The 20383-nt window shown below is 37.4% G+C and overlaps 1 protein-coding gene across 2 annotated transcripts in view; it reads right to left on the bottom strand.

Annotated features, from left to right (window-relative positions):
• Positions 1 to 17502, bottom strand: part of LOC306857267 (MAP kinase-activated protein kinase 2) — a 35727-nt gene extending 18225 nt beyond the window's left edge. The window contains exon 1 of one of the 2 annotated variants that reach the window (XM_079397119.1): positions 16843 to 17502. In XM_079397119.1, the coding sequence (XP_079253245.1) occupies positions 16843 to 17061 (219 nt within the window). In that variant the 5' untranslated portion in view covers positions 17062 to 17502. The remainder of the gene's footprint in view (positions 1 to 16842) is intronic. The other variant, XM_079397120.1, reaches the window with a different exon arrangement.
• Positions 17503 to 20383: the final 2881 nt, after the last annotated feature.

The raw sequence follows: 20383 nt of genomic DNA, 5'->3' as shown, positions 1-20383 counted from the left end.
TGTGTTAATTTTATTTAATTTCTTTATTTTCTTAAATATGTGGGTAGATAGTATTTATAGAGTTGTAACTTTTTAGTTTTAGTTACTTTTTCTTATTTGTAAGTCGCTTTGGACAAAAGCGTCTGCTAAATGACTAAAGTAAAAGTAAGTAAGTAAAAAGTATGAAAAATTGTGTGAATTTTTTTGGCCATATTGCCCAACCCTACTCTTTAATAGGTCATACAAGGTTGTCACACTAGAGAGCTTCCATTCATACATATGGAAACACTGAAAAACAGAAGAACAAGCACATGAGGGGAAGTTTCACTGTGCATTTAGTTCGCTGAACTCTGACCTGTGAAGCTTGACCAATAGAGAATTCAAACATCATGCACTGACCTTTTGGAAAAGAATGGAAATCAATAAGGTGAAATGAAATTAAATGTGCACTGATTACAGTGTTACAAGGTTGAGTAATTTTGCATGCTTAATGCAAGACAAGGGCCCGTATTCCTAAAGATTCTAAAAATCCTTTTAGAGAGCTCCTAATTCATCTTAAAAAAATTTAACTAGGAGTCTTAGCTTAAAAGTGATTCAGGACCAATCTGAGAGTAACTCTGAGCGAGGAAAAGACAAAAATTTTTATCTTAGTGAGGCGGCGGGGCTGACCCCGTTGCTAGCTATGACGCAGTCTTTTGAAGACTTTGATTGGTTGGTTGTCCAAGACAGAAATAAAAGAGTGCTTTTAAGAGTGGGGTTTATTATAAGCCTTCACTTTGAAATTACAGGCGTAATTTTTCCTGTTTTACCGTACTCTCTCTCTCACACACACACACACACACACATTATATATGTATATATATTCTTTATTTTTTTTTATTTACCATGCTGTCATACTTAAGACCCAAATCATCACTGCTGTATAGTTGCATTTTTCCAGTTGCCAAATATGATAATGTAGTGATTTATAACTATATCTCATTCTGAAGCATCGACCGCTGTTTTTCGATGGAAAGCTTATAAGGAATGTTATAAGAAATCCTGCTGGCCCGAGACTCGAACTCGCAACCTTTGGACTACGAGTCCGACTCTCTAACCATTAGGCCACAACTTCCCAAAAAAGCAGAACATACCAGATACATTGTAATAAGGAGTCACAAACGCGTCCACTGCTGAAATCCCGGTTTAGTTAGAAAGGCAAGGGTCCACAGTAGGGGTGTAAGAAAATATCGATACACGCGAGTAATGCGGGAGGTAGAGTCGCTATGCAGCTGCAGCTTTCTCTTGTAATTCGGGGGCGTTTTGTGCAGTTGGGGCGGTGCTCGCGTCGCGGTCTCGGCGATTCTACACAGAACATAAATACAAACTGAAAAACCTGTGAAATCCAAGTTGAAAAGTTCTGAGAATGTTTAACATCTGTATTTATTTGATTGTTTTACAATTGTTTTGTTTTCTTTAGGAATCCTGCAAGCACTTTATTTTTCATTGATATTAAAAAGATGCAATTTTTTGTTCAGATCAAATTGTTATGACATTGCATGTCACAATTGTAAACTTAAACTGTGAACCTTTAAAGTAGAGTCTATAAATATATATTTTTATCTTTTTATAAAATACATTTTATACATACATTTAACTAAAGAATCATGCAAGCACTTGAATAATTCCCCCTTTACTCGTACTGCACAAAAAGTGGTTCAATAATGTTGAATGTTATAGGGACTGTTTATTGCAAATGCAGATCCCAGTGTGTTCTGGTTAAACTATTTTTATTAATTTTTTTGCTAAGGTTTGCATATGGTGGTGTGTTCTTAATGACAGCTTTCCTAAAAAATATATATCCTATTCCTAAAATAAGAAATATCCCAATATATCGGCTTACATATATCGCATCGCAACCTCTGTATCATGATACGTATCGTACCGCCAGATTCTTGCCAATACCCAGCCCTAGTCCACAGAACAACATCCCATAGAGCACTTTTAGTCCAACGAAACAATAACGTTGTAATATGGATGGATATTCCTTTGTTTACGTTTCATTTCTTCTGGAGAGTTATTGTTTGTGTCCGTTATGGAATAAATTACGATCAAAAACAGTGTCTTGGTGGTAAAAAAAAACAACAACACTGTGTTGTAGCACAGTGTTACAAACAGAATGAGCCCATCCACTGAAAAAAAAAAAAATGTCACAGATACGCGGAATATTGTTTATTTGAATTTGGCGCTCTCTCATGACAGTGCGTGACGCACGCTGTGACGCACCTGTCATCTGATGGGGGCGGTACTTAGCGATCGCCTTTTTGCACAAATAACTTTTTTTCTTCAACATTTCTCATATGTGCGTTGTCGTGAATGTGGCTGTATCTGCATGATTATCATCTCAGGGTTTCTGCAGGGTTTAGTCAGTCAAATTTAAGACTTTAAGACCTTTTTATGACCATTATGATTTAAATTTATGACCTACACGAATTACGAAAAATAACTTCAGACAATAACTCAAACACAGGAACAACACTTAACAATTGTAAATTGTAACATTGTAAAGTAACAATAATTTTATGGCATTAATTTCCAAAGTCAGTCAGTCAGTGTCTGTCTACATTTTTCTCAGTTCGTCCCCTTTAATGGTGACTCCTCCTCAACTTTTCAAGACGAGGTCTTTTTTAATATATTCTGACTTTGCATGCAACTAAGGATTTTATGCCTAAACTAGACAGCTTCTACTTCGCGCGGATTTCTGTGAAAGTCCTAATGACAAGTCTGTTTGCTGCACTGCCACATGGACCTTGTAGTTCTGGAACGCTCAGACAGAACTACAACAGGCGAAACAAATGTATGCCGCCTGCGCATTTTCTTGGGGGGGGGGGGGGGGGGGGTGGCAGGCGATGGTAGAACCAATGAATGAACAAGCATATCAATTTAAGATGTGGCTAAATGTAATTTATGACCTTTTATGCAAAATCCGGACGTTTTTATGACTTTTTATGGCCTAAAATTCTTATTAAATTTAAGACGTTTTATGACTTTTTATGACTCCGCGGAAACCCTGTCATCTGTATGGACGCACATCAGCGTGTGATTACCGACTGTATGACCATGTGTGGCAATATCAGTTTATGTCTGGCAATCAGAGTATATACACTTGAGAATGTAATGCATACAAAGCTATTTTTTTCTTTTTTCCTTTTTTATTACTAAAATAATTATTTTTTAGTGCTCAAATAAATCACTTATATGGTGTCTAAAATTCTGTCTATTTTATAACTGAAAAACTATGCAGGAGTATTTATGATGACTAAAATAGTTGGTATAATTCTGCAAAACATTTGGTGATTGTTTTCCTCAAACGGTGTGGTGGGGGGACTAGAAATATTCTCAGAAAAATGATTGCAGGAATCTCTCGAGGTTGCAGGAACCCATTACTTTTCTGGATTGCTCCAGGATTTATTTAATGTATTTGTATATATAAAAAAAAAAAAAACATTCAGTGAGGAAAAAACATTTAAGGCACGTCAGTGTCTATAACTTTATCTTTTTGAGTATTATCAACTCTGGATGATGGATAGTAAAGCCTAGAGTGTCTTCTTTCCAAAGATACCTAAATTGTGTGTGTAGCACACTATTGTCAGGAACTGTTACCATTTTAATTTAGGTAGGTCATTTTCACCTGTGAGGCCCAAAATGGGGGGGGTGCTGGCTAACAGGTTAAGACCTCTTTTAAGGGTTAATATGCTTTTTGAATTACTTTTACTAGGATCTTTAATATTAAGAGGAAACACCCACATTATAAAAACAGTTATAAAAACGGAATTTACAGCTTAGCACGGAATGTCACAGAATTTGTCAAAGTCTGGATGAATTAATCAAAAGTAGGCCATTACACTTAAATCAAGTCGCGATATGGACTAGTATCTGTAAATATTAAGCCGCAAAAGTAGTTCTGCGTGTCTCTGTATGAATGAATGGAGCAGACGTGCGTTTTTATTTTTACTACATACACTGAAGCGCGCCTGACGCTCGCTGTGATTTCAGCATCTGCCATCTCAATGAGGACATGAATACATAAACATCTCCAGTCACTTCACAAGCATTTTAAAGTTTAATTCGAGTAAAGCCAGTGTCGTATCATATAGCTACACACACACACAGAAATGTAAACGTATTCAAGACAACCCGTCAAAAAAACATTTCATAAATTAAAAGAAATTAAATTTGGGTGAAACTTGTATACTGTTTTTCATACTTTACTACTTGCGAAAAAAACTTGAAACACAATTTTAAATAAATATAAAGAATGGCATTGATTTTTGTACATTTTATTTTTGTATGATTTTATTAATAAAAATAGTATGTTTTTTAATTAGCATGTTTTTGTGTTTTGCTTTGGTACCGAGAACCGTGGATTTTCACTGGTATCGGTACCGAATACTGAAATTTTGGTACCGTGACAACACCAAATACGAGGAAAATGCTTTTTTTTTTTTAAATATTCAAAAGTCAAGGAAATTCAAATTCAAAATGACTGAAGGTATAACACCAGTAGACTATTATTAACTATAAATGTTCTGTAAAAACAACAGCAGCTTTCAGTCTGCCACCATAAAATATCAGACATACAGTAGTAGTTCTTTACAAGATTTTTTATTCGATTACGCTGCTTTCCCATTGTTTTTTCTGTGTAAGCATGGATGTGTTTTTTGCGCTCGCGTCTCTTGCAGCATCTCATGCATGAAACAGTAGTCTAAAAACACTGCACTCAAGTTAAAAGAAGATCACTCCCATCTTCTTGCATGTTTTACCTACTGCCCATGTCGCATCTTTATCAACACAAAAGCGCATTCTGATTGAATGGCGCTTAGCACAATTTTTATGGTCCTTAACAGAGCACATCACACGTGAGCGGTTAATCACGTGCGCCGACATGCAGTTGGATCGTTCTTTTCTCTTTACTGTTATCACAGGTATATTGTCAAAGCGTCTAACTCTAATGAAGAAAATGATCTAGACCAGGGGTGCGTCAAGTGATCACAAGCGAGACTATGGGTGCTCCAAAACGGGAACAAAATGTCAAAAACACAAAGTGGATTCCATTGCAAAACAAAAAATCCACATCCAGGCACTCACATAACAAGCGAAGTACAAAAACTTTTATTAGACCGCTACATTTTCTAAAAAAAACACCAGGTGTTTTTTAATATGTAGCTTCGTCTAATAAACGTTTTTGTACTTCTCTTGCTATGCGAGTGCCTGGATGTGGATTTTTTGTTTTGCAATGGAATCCACTTTTTGTTTTTGTCTAATTCTAACGTTTATTAATATTTCTATTCAAAATCACGATTCTTCAATTTCTAAAAAATTTAATCGTGGCAAAACATTAAATTTGAATTAATCGATAAAATCGCCCAGCCCTAAGATCAATATAAACTTATTTTTATATTAATATATGAAGTAACAAATCGATTTTTGTTAAATATAACTGGGTGATAAAAAATAACATCTGCATGAATAAATGTTTTACAATAAAATCAAAAACATGCAAACAAACTTTAAACATGTTTTACAGCATGAAATGGCTCATATCCTAAACACTGAGCTATGAAGGGAAAAAGGAACAATTTCAGGAACAGCTAATAAGGAAGACCCCTGTAGCTGACAATCAAGTTTAAATGAAGTGCTATTATTCATGAAAAAAGAGAGCAAATGTGGCCACGAAGTGTCACTCTTCACAATACAAGATTCCTCCACTGGGTGTCCTTGCATGTAAAAGAATGCATATGACAGTTGGAAGTTTCACTTCTACAAGTCCGCCAAACATCCTGTCCCCACTTCCTCCAGTTGACTGTGCAGCTGTGTGTAGCGATGTTACAGCTCACTACACTGACCCATTTGATTCTCACACCTCTTTTAAGTGCGATCTGAAAACTGCTACCAAATTTGACACTTTGCTGATGTAATTTCCCTGCGTTATCAGATGACATTTTGATGTAAATCACCATCACTAATCTAATGATAGAGTCATGATTCTCTGTTTGGCCGAGTCATCTCTTTTCCCTTAGGGGTTTTCCACCTGCCAAATTGAGAGATGGGAAACTCCTTAGTGGATGTGGTCAATTAACTTCAATGGAAATGGAGGAAGGGCCACACAGGAGACTGCTCATGTCAAAGTCTAATAAGCTGATTTCATATTCATTAGACTGGACTCCCAGAGTAAAAACCCTTTATCTTTAAAACAAAAAGTGTCTGCGGGACATGTGAGATGCCACTTTTAACATTTCAAAATGTCACTTCTAAAACTACTATAATATGGGGAAAAAAAGTAGTAGCATACACACAGAGGTTGCGCATTAGTACTTGATTCCTTTACCACAAAGTAGGGGTGGGCGATATGGAAAAAATATCATATGATTTTTTTAGAAATATCACGAGTTTTGTACTACGAGTTGGATGCACTTTTAGAAGAAGTAATTAAGGATAAAAGACTTGAGTTGCTTTTAAAATATTCACAAGTCCTTTTCCTCGAGTAAAGTCTGGAGTCATTTCAGGTCAAGTCAAGTCTGAAGGCTATAAATATTTATTTTGGTCTTATATTAAGTATCCCTGATATACATAATGTTATGCATAAACACCATTTTAAAGGAATATTAAAATGTTCACTGTATAAGGAATTATTTTTGTGATTATTTATATAACAATATTACATGTGTCATATAAAGCTTGAAGCATCAGAATCGGCCGATCACCATGACAAGAAATCGGTACTCCGTATCGGCTGCAAAAATCCTGATTGGAGCATCCCTAGTATTAGCGCAAACGATAACTTAGTTGAGTAAGGGAGGAAGTCGTGGCCTAATGGTTAGAGAGTCGGACTCGTAATCGAAAGGTTGCGAGTTCGAGCCCCCGGCCGGCAGGGATTGTAGGTGGGGGGAGGGAACGTCCAGCGCTCTCTCCACCCTCAATACCACGACTGAGGTGCCCTTGAGCAAGGCACCGAACCCCCAATTGCTCCCCGGGCGCCGCAGCATGGCTGCCCACTGCTCCGGGTGTGTGTTCACGGTGTGTGTGTGTGTGTGTGGATTTGTTCACTACTCACTGCTGTGTGTGTGCACTTGGATGGGTTAAAGGCAGAGCACCAATTTCGAGTATGGGTCACCATACTTGACAATACGTCACGACTTTACTTTACTTTACTTTTTTAATCAGGCGCTGTTAGACCGGCTTTTTAGTGCGTGCGCTTCAGGTGTACGGGCTCAGAAAAAGCACACGTCAGTCCAACGTGTGAATTAAACGTTTTACCGGCAAGGCTTTAAAACACGCAAATAATATACTTTTGTGATTTGCGAATAAGTGCAGTGTCTCAGAGTTACTCCACCGCTAAGTTAACACATATGTATGTGGCGTTGTACAGTATCTTGATACGCCGGCGCCAGACCTGCAGCTGATATAATGTGCGCTGTAGAATGATACTACGATATTTCTTCAAAAGCAGATCTTGGGAGACATTTTTATAGTCCACGATCAAAAATAGTCATATCGCACACCCCTACCACAAAGCCACGGTCAAAATGTTAAAATATAACAAGTCATTTTGCCATACAGAGAAAAAAACATTTTAATAAATAAGATGGATACATCAAAACAAACAATACAATGTACAATTAAAACAAGTACATTTCAAAATTAAGCTATTTGCCTATTTAGCCACAGTTGTGGCTCTGGGGTCGGTGTACTACTAGAAAAATAACTTTTAACAGTCAACAATGTCAGATACAGAGAGGAAGAGCAGCCATATGCCAGCAGGGCAACACTAAAACAACTTTCATGTAACAAAGTCAATGACTTTCAAACACAGAGACCAAATGCAAAAATACCAGGTGGCTTTTCCACTACTTACTTTAGGCTAAAGAACACCATAGCAACCATCACTTAATATAAATATCATTACAGCCACAATACAGACATGTGAAAACATCAATGCACATTTCCCACCAGTCCTGTGTAAACTACAGCACACAAAGTTTATTTATTTATTATTCATTTTAATATTGTGAGATGGCGGAGCGCAAGAAAACAACACTGTTTGAAGTAGCTGCTCAATTAAACGATCTTGCTCGTCTCAGTCTGCTCAATCTTGGCATTGTCAGTGCCTAAAATGATGTTATAATAGACTATTTCACATCCAGAGATGAAGGATTGGATGATGCAGTTACTAAAGGGGAGTCCGATGACAGTCTGTATATGCACAGGTGCGCAAACAGTTGCGCTGCGCTCGCTTTTCTGAGGTACACTATTCGTGCCATCTAAACAAACAAGGGGTGATCAAAAGTTCAGAGACTATGCCCATGATAAACAATGGAAAACTTTCCTCTTCAGGGTAACGTTAGTCTGTTTGTGTAAACCCGTTTTTCTCAAAATTCCATTCCTGAAAATCATAGACATCAGCCAACTTCAGATAGCCATAACTTTCATTACGGTCAAGCTATGGACAAAATAAAAACAGTTTTGGAAAGGGCTTGAACCCAGCATCGATATCAAAACCTTAAAAAGGTCAAATTTCACCATATGTTGGGTTTTCCTAGATCGCATCACAATTATTTATCAATAGCTGAATATCACAATAAATATGCTGTAATATACAAACATTACATGCACATACGCACAAAAATAAAAATCATGTACAAGGAAAAAGGAATGAAAAATAAAAAGTTGGCCTACTTCCTTTTAGCCCTCATCCTCAGATATCGGTTATGACTGGATAATTCACTCCTTCAATTATCTTAGTTAAGATCAGCTAATAAATCTAGTAAAACATTATGAATCCGAGCTGCACCTTGAAGTCCATACTCTGTCTGATATCTTGTTTCTTGTAAATTTGTTTATCATATCAATTAAAGCAACAAAAGCATGTTTATTTCCACTTCCAACAAGCCAGAAAGACTGCCTGTTGCTAACCACAAATTATGAATGAACAGAAAAGTCTTTGATGGCACATATATAGGGGTTAACAGAAGAGCTGCAATAAAGATTGATCTTTTACTAAAAGCATCTCAGCATTCAAAGAACTCGTTTATAATAAACAATAATGGACACTGTTGTTGTTTTTTTAATATTAGATAAATGCCCAATACTTGCGGTTTGTAGATCATATAAAGTGAAACCAATTTTAAACAGCATTCAGGGAGGGTGAATCACATGACTTCCTTGTTTAAGAGGGTGTAAGGACACTCCATTGAGCCTTGCATCACAAGCTTTTTTTTTTCCCTCAAAGAACTGTCATTGCCTTTCTAGCATAGATTACGTATAACATTCCAGAATCAGATTAAAGGCTGGAATACACAACACGACTTTTAAAAACTGAACAGATCTTAAAATACAGGGCATCATACACTTACTGATTTTATAACAGTCACAGAGGAAAAACTGGCCATCATAAACTAAATGACTGAGGATCAGACACTTTCAGACTTTAAAGTCGTCATACAACAAACTCCCGCAAAAATTTGCGCCTTGTTGGTAGGAGATGCATGACAAATGAAAACAATATGTTCTAAAACAGACTCAAAATATCAAACATGTTTGATATCCTCTGACTGGACTGAATCAAAAGGAGTCTGTGACCACCTTACACTATGCAATGTTCTATGACATCTGTCAATTCAAATATGCAGACTGGCTCGGATTTTCAGCAGCTAGTGTTGACTTAACCAAACTGTAAATCTCAGGGCAAAAATTGTGTAGTGTATTCCAGCATTTAACCACATTCTTCTGATCATTCCAAAGTGTTTTAAAAGGCTTGTGTAAACAAGTTTACATGTCTCTTGACATGTACATTCCCTTTTGTGACAGGTTGATGAAGGGCAAGCTGAAGCAACCACCGCTGAAGCAGTTTAAAACTGACCTCATTGTGGTTATAGCACAGGAAACAAGTGACAAACTAAAAATTGTAAACCACTGAAAGTTCAACATTTTAATAGTGACACTGTGGGAAATCATGAAACTGAGAGAGAAAAAAGAAAAAAAAAAGAAAATTAGGCTTATTTCAAACGACAAATGTTACATAATTGCAAGCAATGACAACTTCAAGATCACTAGCCTTTCTTTATGAAGATTTTAAAATAAACAGTTCCCTCGATTGATTTTAGAAGTAAGATTCAGGGCATGATGATACAACAGAGAAGACTTCTCGTCCTATTGCTCAGGGGGCACTGCATAAAATAAAACATAGAAAATGATAGCAATGATAAACACATTAATTGCCTTATCACAAGACCGTGTTAGAAATAAACTTGAATCATAACAGTAGGAAGTCAGAAGCAACACAGGCTGACACAGGGCTTGACAATAAGGAGTGCCCGATGGCCCGGGGCCAGCGTGACGGACGCTCGGGACAGTAGACGGATTAGTCACTTGCGCGATCGGGCCACTGCAGCTTAGTCACGAAAGTTTATCACTTGCATGTGTTTTTAACCCTTTTTAATTTAAAAATTAAAGCGATTAAAAAGCATTCGGGCAAGAAAGACAACTCCATTCACTACTCGCGCGCTGTGTTCTGTGTGAACAGCGCACGCACAGACAGCAGCGTCTCTGACACACGCAAGCTGCCTGAATGGGTAAATACATGCAAATGTAGCCCACGTCAAAACACCCGTCTTGCAAAGTAACTTTGTAGATTTAACAATGATTAATCTATATTTATACTACGGGGCCGTTGAATGCTTGAATCTGATTGGCTGACGAACGTTCTGAGGTGTGCAATTATTTTCAGGGAAACGCACGGCGAACGTAGTTCCAGGCAGCTTTCTTGACCGCATTACAGTTCCATATCACTTCGCATCGTTGTCAGCGCTGCCCTGACGATTTTATCAGTTAGCCTAGTGTAGCAACTTAAAGGCTACACATGACATTTCTCACTAGCGAGGTAATAACAGCGCTGCATCTTAAAGCAGACTTACAGTTTAGAGACGGTGCTTCAGAACACTGTTGAGGGACACACAGAGGTAGCCTAATTCATACAAGCTCTCTCTCTCAATTCAATTCAATTCAGAAAGCTTTATTGGCATGTACCTCTCTCTCTCTCTCTCTCTCTCTCTCTCTCTGTTTCTCTTTCTCTGTGTCTCTGTCTCTCTCTTTCTAATAACTTCATTATTAACTGCATTAGTCTGCTATCAACGGCTCAAGCCTCCATTGCCAGCTTTAAAATGACGTTTTGGAACTAGCAAAAGAGTCGTTGGATGAGATGCGGAAGAAATAATCCTACTCACAATAGCGATTTAAGTAGAAAAACCGGACGAATCCCTTGAAATATATAATCTGATCGATGTCTTGAGGTGTGGCAACCGTAGTATAAGCGGAATAATTGACTCCGGACCGTTGAATTATTAGAAAAATAATGCACACCCGAGGTGTAACGGCCACTCCGCTTCGCGTCGTGGCCGCATCACCACCTCGGGTGTGCATTATTTTTCTAATAATTCAACGGCCCGTCGTCAATTATTCCTTAATTTATACAGTGGAGTACAGTTGCACGGATCGACCGGACATTTTTTGTGTTTTATTTCAGACTATCTTCTGTTCCGTGCTTGCACACAAACTGCAAATATTACATTGTTATTATTATTATTTCAGAAAAGTTTACATGGTTTTCTTTTCATCTTTCCTCCATAAAACGCATTTAGTGTTAATTCACACAGCACTGCTGTGTTTAACACTGGTAACCAAGGAAACACTGCATTATTGCTGTTAAGCGCCACCTGCTATCAGAGAGTGAAATTGCATCTCACTCAGCCCAACTGCTGTTTCCGTTTCGTGCAATGAATTATGCAGAATAATTTTAAAAGTCAGACCATTCTGTTTTTGCTTCAGATTTAGAAATTATAGAGTCTAATATAAATCAAAGATTGCACATTGTTGTTTTGATCGATTCATGACTAAAATGCAGTGGTTGCCTCTAGTCTCAAATGGCTTTGAAACATAAAAGGTGCAGAGTAAAGAATATGCAAATGTTATTTTATGTGACGTTTCGATTCCTGTACTAAAAACATAAAGACCTAAGGCATCATTTCATTTCTATCTTTGAGCTATAGGCCTATATTTAATTGTGCTTTTACTTGTAATTTGTTCATGTGTTCTTATTTACTGGAGGTTCACTTGTCTTTAATAATGTTTGAACTTTCTATTTATTTATAGCTAGTGGTTTTTGCTGTGGTATCAAAATTGAAATTTAGAATTGTAAAGTTTAATTGGTATCTATTTAATTGGTATCTAAAATATTGGTGTCATATTAGCTTATTTATTGGAATACAAAATAACAAAAACAATGATAACAGCAACTATTTTATTTTTTGTGGCAGGGCCAGTGACAATGTTGGCAGGGCAAGTAAAAATTTTAACCACTGGCCCGACTAGGCCAGTAGAAAAAAAAAAATCCTTAAGATTGAGCCCAGGTGACACATGACATGATACATGAAGTATATAAGAATAACATTTGACATTTTGTCTGAGACTGTAATCTATTCGACAGACTAAGACTAGGTCTAGCTTCTAGGAACACATTCAACCCAAATCAGGCTGATTCAGGGTTACTTCATGTGAATGTTTGTCATTTGCCTTTGCTCCAAAAACACAACCAATTTGGGAGGTAGGTGTGTGCGATATGACTATCTCTATGTACTGTACAATGCCATATCCATTCAGTGTTAACTCAGCAGTAGAGTTACTCTCACGGGACACTGCACTTATTCGCAATCACAAAAGTACATTATTTGCGCGTGTTTTAAAGCCTTGCCAGTTAAACTTTTCATTCACGCGCTGGTCTGACGTGCACGTTTTCTGACGTGCACTTTTTCTTTTTCTGTTAAATTTAAAGTAAATTTAACACTGTTTGTTTTATTTGTATATTGGGAATTTGTAATGTGTATCTTTGTTATTATTTTTTAATAAAGATAAAGTAATGACAAAGATTTTCATCTTCGCCCACTTTGGCCTAAATATCCACCATTCTTTTTATATTTTGTTACCTCAAAAGGATTTGTCTTTATAATAGGGAAATTAGTTTGGCTGTACTGCTCAGACAAAAATAGTAAAACCAACATGACAAAGAATCGTAAAAAAAAAAAAAAAAAAATCATGATGATTAGTTATATCCTATTGGGAGGATATAACTTAGCACTAGGGCTGGGCGATATATTGCATGCGATTGTCATGCGCATCTCCTCAGTAAAGCCGGTTCCATGATTAGCGCTAAATCTCCATCACCTGCTTGCAAATGGAGCGGAATTTAATACAAGGAGCGGTAGTTCACTGACAGGCTACACAATATCGCGTTCATTATCAAAGGAGATTCATCTGCAATAATGAACGCAACATTGCGTAGCTTGTCGGTGATCTACGGCTCTGTGTATTAAATGTTGCTCCATTTGAAAGCAGGTGATGGAGATTTAACGGTAATATTGCCCACCCCTACACAGCACCTGTTGTCTTCATTGTATTGGTGTACTTTACAGCTCTCATTTACTTAAACCAAAAGGTTGACGTGATATTTGTAATGTTTCTGTGCTTAAAAACTGCATTGCTTTTGCAGGGCTGAGCCAGATCTGTCACCAGAGAGCACAGAGATCAAGCATGATGACAAAAAGCCAGCCAGGGTGCTGACATCATCAGTGGCCCTGGAAGATCAACAGGGCTTTCCTTCTACATCTCAACTCTAATTAATAATTTGATTTACTTTAACACTTCAATGAAAGTCACTTTCTGAGCTATCAGTAAAGTTACTGATTAAAATGCAGCAAGTCAAAATCTTTTCTATTGTAATGCAGTGATATAATATCATACTCTGATATTTTGCCATAAGTAAGACATTTAGGTAAGATACTCAGATGTACCTTAGAGTATTACAGATCCCATGGACAGGAAAAATAAAAGCCACAAACAAGCATCTAAGAACAGACACCATGTGGCAAAAATTTTTTATAAATCACAAAGAAAGCCAAATCTGCAAAACAAAGTAGGGCTGTGCAATTACATCGAATTCGATTATCATGCGCACATGGAGCTGTAGTTCAATGATAAGCCACGCAAAATCGCGTTCATAATCAAATGCGATTGATCAGCGATAATGAACGCGATTTTGTTTGGCTTGTCAGTGAACTACGGCTCCGTGTATTAAATGCCGCTCCATCTGAAAGCAGGTGATGGAGATTTACCGCTAATCAAAGAACCGGCTTTACTGACGAGATGCGCAAGACAATAGCATGCGATTAATCGTGCAGCCCTACTGAGAAGCTACGCAAACAGCTGTCATTATCGCAAACGATTTCTTTGATTTCATAAACGTGCAATAATATCGTCTGCATTTTTTTGGCGTAACCTGTCAGTGGACTATGGCTCCGTGTAGTAAATGCTGCTCCATCTGAAAGCATATGATGGAGATTTACTGCCGATTACAGAACCGGCTTTACTGACAATACACGCATTCGATTAATCGTGCAGCCCTATTAGAGGGGCTTCTTTTTTGTGGTTTCTTGCAAATGTGTTCCCGACAGACATTTGATAGAATTTTGCATTTAAGTCAGAAGGGCAGATGACTTTGATCGCAGACTTTACAGATCCTGCACGTTCATGAATTAAACATCACAGTCTAACAAACATGAGCCCTCAAAGCTAATTATTCCTTGGCTTGAAACAAGATTGTTTTTTCTTCCTCATGCATCCAGTTACAAAAAACGATGATACTGGTGGATCAAGCTGAAATTCCAGATATATGAAATCAGGAAATGTGCTCATTTCTAGGTAAAAATAAGCCAATTTCCCCAAACATGTACACAAGGAAATGCAATGTTGTTAACAAAATTATGTTCCTTTGTGCTCCTCAGGTCAAATTAATATTACTAACAGGCAGGTCAGCTATGACTCGTTTTCCCCGAGACATACGGATCAAAGGCATCCTGACGCACAAACACTAAATCACAGTGGTGGTTGAATGTCTATGTCCCTAACACAGATCATTAACGGACTCTCCAAACCACTATCAGCCATTATTTATCTCATGCTTTATAGACCCTCACTCTTTTCCTGTCTCCCACAAGCATGCAATGCTCTTCTGCAGCTAAAAACAGCCAAGCTGTGTGGCAGTGATGAATGCGGGGCTGAGCCAGATCTGTCACCGGAGAGCACAGAGATCAAGCACGATGACAGAAAGCCAGCCAGGGGTGCTGACATCATCAGAGGCCCTGGAAGATCAACAGGGCTTTCCTTCAACAGATAAGCATCCTATCCCACCAAGCTGAAGAAAAAAGCAAATGCTGGATCTTACAGTAGTCCCCTTCAATAAGGAGGAGAAATAATGTTCAACTTCACCATAATAATGAATGGCTCTAAAAAGACCTCAACCAAACAAATGTTAAGAGGGAGTAAATGAACACCTCTGCATTTCTACTCTGCTGCTATAGCAGCACAGACTGTGAGTGGGAAGAGGACAACCGCAGAAGTGGATTGTTTTGACCTTTGAGACATACATTTTGCCCCAAGTCTTGTTGGCTGGCTTTTAACTTTAACTGACAACACTTCACATAAGACAACTACTAACATGGAAACCATTTGATAATTTATTTCATTATGATGTACAGTTATGGACAAATAAATTACATAGTTAATATATTATATAATAGTTTTATTTATATATATATCCAATAGGTTTATATTTCGTTATTTTCCAAAGAAAAAAATAAGACACTAAACTTCAGAAAAACAAAGAAAAATAGGTCATAATTCACCTAAATGCAGGTGCAACCTGTATAAACCAAGGGTCCAAGTTAAGTAAAATGTGCTGCTTTTTTTTTTTTTTTGATTATGGAACATTCATGTTAAATCTGTAGTTTTTTCTGTCTGTAAAATTAAGCGTTTAAATCATCTGAAGACAATGTCATAAGCTAGACAGAATTCTATCATCATTTACTCACTCTCCACTGTTTGGTTACCAACATTCTGCAAAATATCTAATGCTCAACAGCTGAAAGAAATTCATACAGGTTTGGAACAACTTGAGGGCAGGAGAACTAAGCCCAAACCATATAGCCTAAATGACACCTGATAACTTCAGGTCATTTTAGGATGTAACCCGTTTGTTCTCTAAAAAGCATGTGACTTTTTTTAGTGGAAACTTCCCAATTGAAAATATGTTGGTAACTTTCTAAACAACTAAATCCGAGTCAACCAAATACAGGCCAATGCTGGTGTCAACCTGCTACAAGCAAAAGAAAATCACATGGCAGCTTCAACACGATTCACTACGGAGTCAACGGTCACACCCATCCCACAATCACCTGACCAAAACAAGAATCACCTTCCTGTTTCGCGTAACTGTGAGTGAATTAGCGTCAGTCTAAATGAATCTAAACACTCCTCCTGATGGAAGTGGAATGTCTTATGTCATTATCTGCCTTCTCATCCGAGCCATGCTGCCCTATACAGTCGTTAATATCAAAGGCCAGCTGGAACAGGAACCTGCCACCTGGTTCTTAATAAAACAGATGGCTGTCCAATTTCCATTGTGCTCCTAGAATGAATGATTAACTCACTCGCAAATCACTGTGTACCCTGGAAGAACACCTGCAGAAGGCCTACCTGGTTACTATTAAATCCATTAAACATACTCTACAGGGGAAAACACTCCAAATGAAGAATAAAACACTGATTTGAGACTATATGAATATGAGAGTGGGTAGTCGGTCCTTTTAAAACCCAGAAAACAACGCTGAGGTGTGTTATTACTATTAACGTTACATATAATCACAAAGACATGTCCTCGATTGAATCATGTTCATAATGTGACTTACAAGAGCAGATTTATAAGTGTCTCAATTTTACCTTTAAAGCATACTTCTCCCCACTCCTCTTGTGAAAGATCTCCAGAACCCTGCCATTGATGCCCAGCCCCAGGACCTGGCTAGTGACCTTGTAGTCGTCAGTTATGGCATTTTTCTTGATCTGAAGTGAGACTTTCCCCCTTGTTAATTGGGCTGCATTCTGTTGTTGCTGTTGCTGCTGGTTTGGAAACTTCGGCGGACTGTTGGCGTTAGTCAACATCTCCCACCTCTTTTCTTCTCTAACTTCAACAACTAGCTACTTCGCCCGAACTTCAGTCTTTCTTTGGCAACACCCAAGGCGAAGATTTGCCTCAGAGAGCTCGACTCCAGGCACATAAACTACGTTTAAAAGCGATAAAACAGACCCGCTGATGCGCCGTTATTTCGGTTTCTTGGTGACTAGCTAAGCTAGCTAATATCTATGTCGAGGGTCGACCCACCAATTCAGGGCTCAGAGAGTTAAAAAGGCGACTTACATAAAACCACTTCAAGTTTAGACGACTTCGAAGTGTCACGGGCTTTTCGAAAGCGCCGCCAAGCGAGTTAAAAACACAAATGTTGAATTAAAAAGAAGAGAATAGCATGCGCTCCAACCCTACTCCTCTGTGAGACGAGCACTGGCCCTTCGCGACTTTCGGCCAGCGTCTACTGCTCTGACGTCATAGCGGGGTTCGGAATGCTTGCGCTCTTAAAGGAGCCGCCACCTAATAAAAATGCCTCGCCACCGAAAGTGCAGTTGCAATAATGTATGTTTTAAATATAAAATGATGTATATACGCTAAACTGTTGACTTTAATTATAAAAGCTTGCTAACCAGATAAAGATTTTCCTGCCAGACAGTTAGAGTAGCATAAACCAGTAAAGCGCAAAGAAACAGCTTAGGTTGTTTAAAGCAAAAAAAAAAAAAAAACTCATTCAAACGTCGTCATTTTTTCGTTTTGTTTCATCTCGGCAAATATCAACAGGTGTCGCTGTTGTGTAAAACTTCAGAAAAAGTTCAGTGGGGTAAATATGTAAAGCCGCAAGAGGGCGCAGTCTGCACGCGTTTCGAAGAATTGCACAATCTTTTGTGAAAATAAGCCTATTATTTAAAAACACAGTTTAATTATTTAATAGAAAAAAATCGAAAACATATCTACTAATACTAATAATAGCACTCATCTTTTCAATTCATATGGAAGATAGGCCCTATATGTAAACCAGTTCTGCACGTTTTGTACGTTCATGATAAGAAAAGACGCAAGAGGGCGCTTTAGATTAATTCACTCTTTGAAAACAACAGATTTGAGAATATTTCAACACTCTTGTTTTTGTGTTATGAAATAGCCAAAGGCACAAAACAGATTTATAGATTTTATTTTGCAAAAGGACCTGAATCATTCACAAATAGCTTTAATAGTCATTATTGAGAAATCACTGAAAATCCTCTTTATGTCACTTTTGTCAGTGTTTTTGTGTTATGCATGTGCTCTCATCAGCTCTGACGTTGGTTATTACAAACTGTAACATTCCCTTTTTATGTGAATGATTTGGGGCAGGTTAGCCTAAATAATACCTGTTACTAACATTAGGTATCTAAAAAGTGTGTGACTTTTATGGTGGAAACTTCCAAATAATTCAGTCTGAGTTACAGGGAAAACATTGGCCAGTGCTGGTGTCAACCTGCTACAAACAACCAGAATCACATGGCATCTTCTACTGATTGAACTGACATACATTCGTAAAATGTTGCTATTTTAAGTCATGTCTATTGCCAACTTCTGAATAAACCTTTGAGTCAGATCAATAGTCAAACTGCAACAAAGAGATCATATGTTGCTGATAGATGCACACAAAAAATCCACAAGTGATATTAGCAAGCAGATATAGCCTACTGTAAAACATGTTTTCCGTTTTCGGGTGGAGATGTAGGTGTTATTTTGGCCAATATTTAATCAAGATTCACATGCTTCACTAAGCAGCTCTCATTTTCACATACTCACGCCTTTATGCTTTTAAGGGGCCCTGTGGCTGTTATCAGTGTGTCAGCAATATTTCACACTTGCAGCCCCTTTTTCTGATAGAAGTGGAGACCTTAAAAGAGCACGGCACCAAGCAGATAGCAGATAACTTTTTTAAGGAATGGAGAGGTGCAGAAAATCCCTCTCATGACAGTTATTTGACTATGAGTCAGGACTTATGTGTTTTTTGGTAATGTTGGATAGAAATTATTTTATTTTATTCATCTATCTATCTATCTATCTATCTATCTATCTATCTATCTATCTATCTATCTATCTATCTATCTATCTATCTATATATTTGTGTTGTCAAACGATTAATCGCATCCAAAATAAAAGTTTGTGTTTACGTAATATATGTATGTGTGCTGTATATATTTATTATGTATATATAAATACACACATATGCATGTATATATTTCAGAAAACTATGTTATGTTTATATATTAAATATATTTATTTATAATATCAATTATATGAATATAAATATAGACATGTAAATACATGTAAATATTTTCAAAATATATGCTGTATGTGTGTGTATTTATATATACATAATACATATACACAGAACACAAACATATATTATGCAAACAAAAACATTTATTTTGTAAGTGATTAATCGTGATTAATCATTTGACAGCACTAATAACTAAATCCACCAAAGGCCCATGTTTTTTTTTTTTTTGTAGTCTTGCCTATTCTTCTTTTTAAACTTTATACAAAAACACAGTCTATATAAGATGCATTAATTTAGCAGATGCTTTCATCTAAAGTTACTTACAAATGAGAGCAACAGAAACAGATTTGTATTCTCCTGTCTGGTCCTTTCAAATGTTCAGGGAATTCTGCAGTCTAGAGCATATGAGCCAAGTCACATTTACGGAGTCTATTTACGGCAACCTGCTTCCAGTCGTGCTTGCTTCCCAAATGCTAAAAACAACCGAGCCCAGTGGAGAACTTTATATTGGGAGAAGGATTTGATTTCACACGTAGTCTTTAGAAAACAGACTTGGCTTGGTTGTGTGGACAGATGTGTGTGTGAACCCACTGCACCCAACCAATTCAACCAGTGTTTACCATATGTCAGCCACTTCCTGCTAATGGCAGTAAGCACGATATGACTGGCAAACACACACAGATAAAGCTGCCATTTTTCTAACTTTGTTTGTGCATGGAAACAAGAAATTGCCATTTAAAGTGTCATGTGCTTACACAAGCTACACCAATCAGAGCCCAGGTATAGTTAGCATGTCGTCCCCCTCCTGCCAGGTCAGAAGACAGCTCGACATGTTCCAATTTATCCAGAGACAGTGGAATTTAGGTGCTGTAGCTTAAGAGACTGTGTTATATTAACATTAAGGCCAAACATATAAAGTAGCCTAGATAGACTCACAGGAACGTTTGAAATGCTACTGTCATAAAACTTTACACCATTAGCTTGCAATAAAATTTATTTAAGAAAAAACATTAAGACTATGTAAAATTTTCATGGTGTACCATTTGATCTTTCTTGGTCACTTTCCAGTCTGTGTGTGACAG

Source organism: Barbus barbus (assembly GCF_936440315.1).
Source record: "Barbus barbus genome assembly, chromosome: 37".
In the NCBI taxonomy this organism is placed as follows: Eukaryota; Metazoa; Chordata; class Actinopteri; order Cypriniformes; family Cyprinidae; genus Barbus; species Barbus barbus.
Note: the sequence above shows the minus strand (reverse complement) of the source record. Positions and strands in the feature narration are given on the sequence as shown.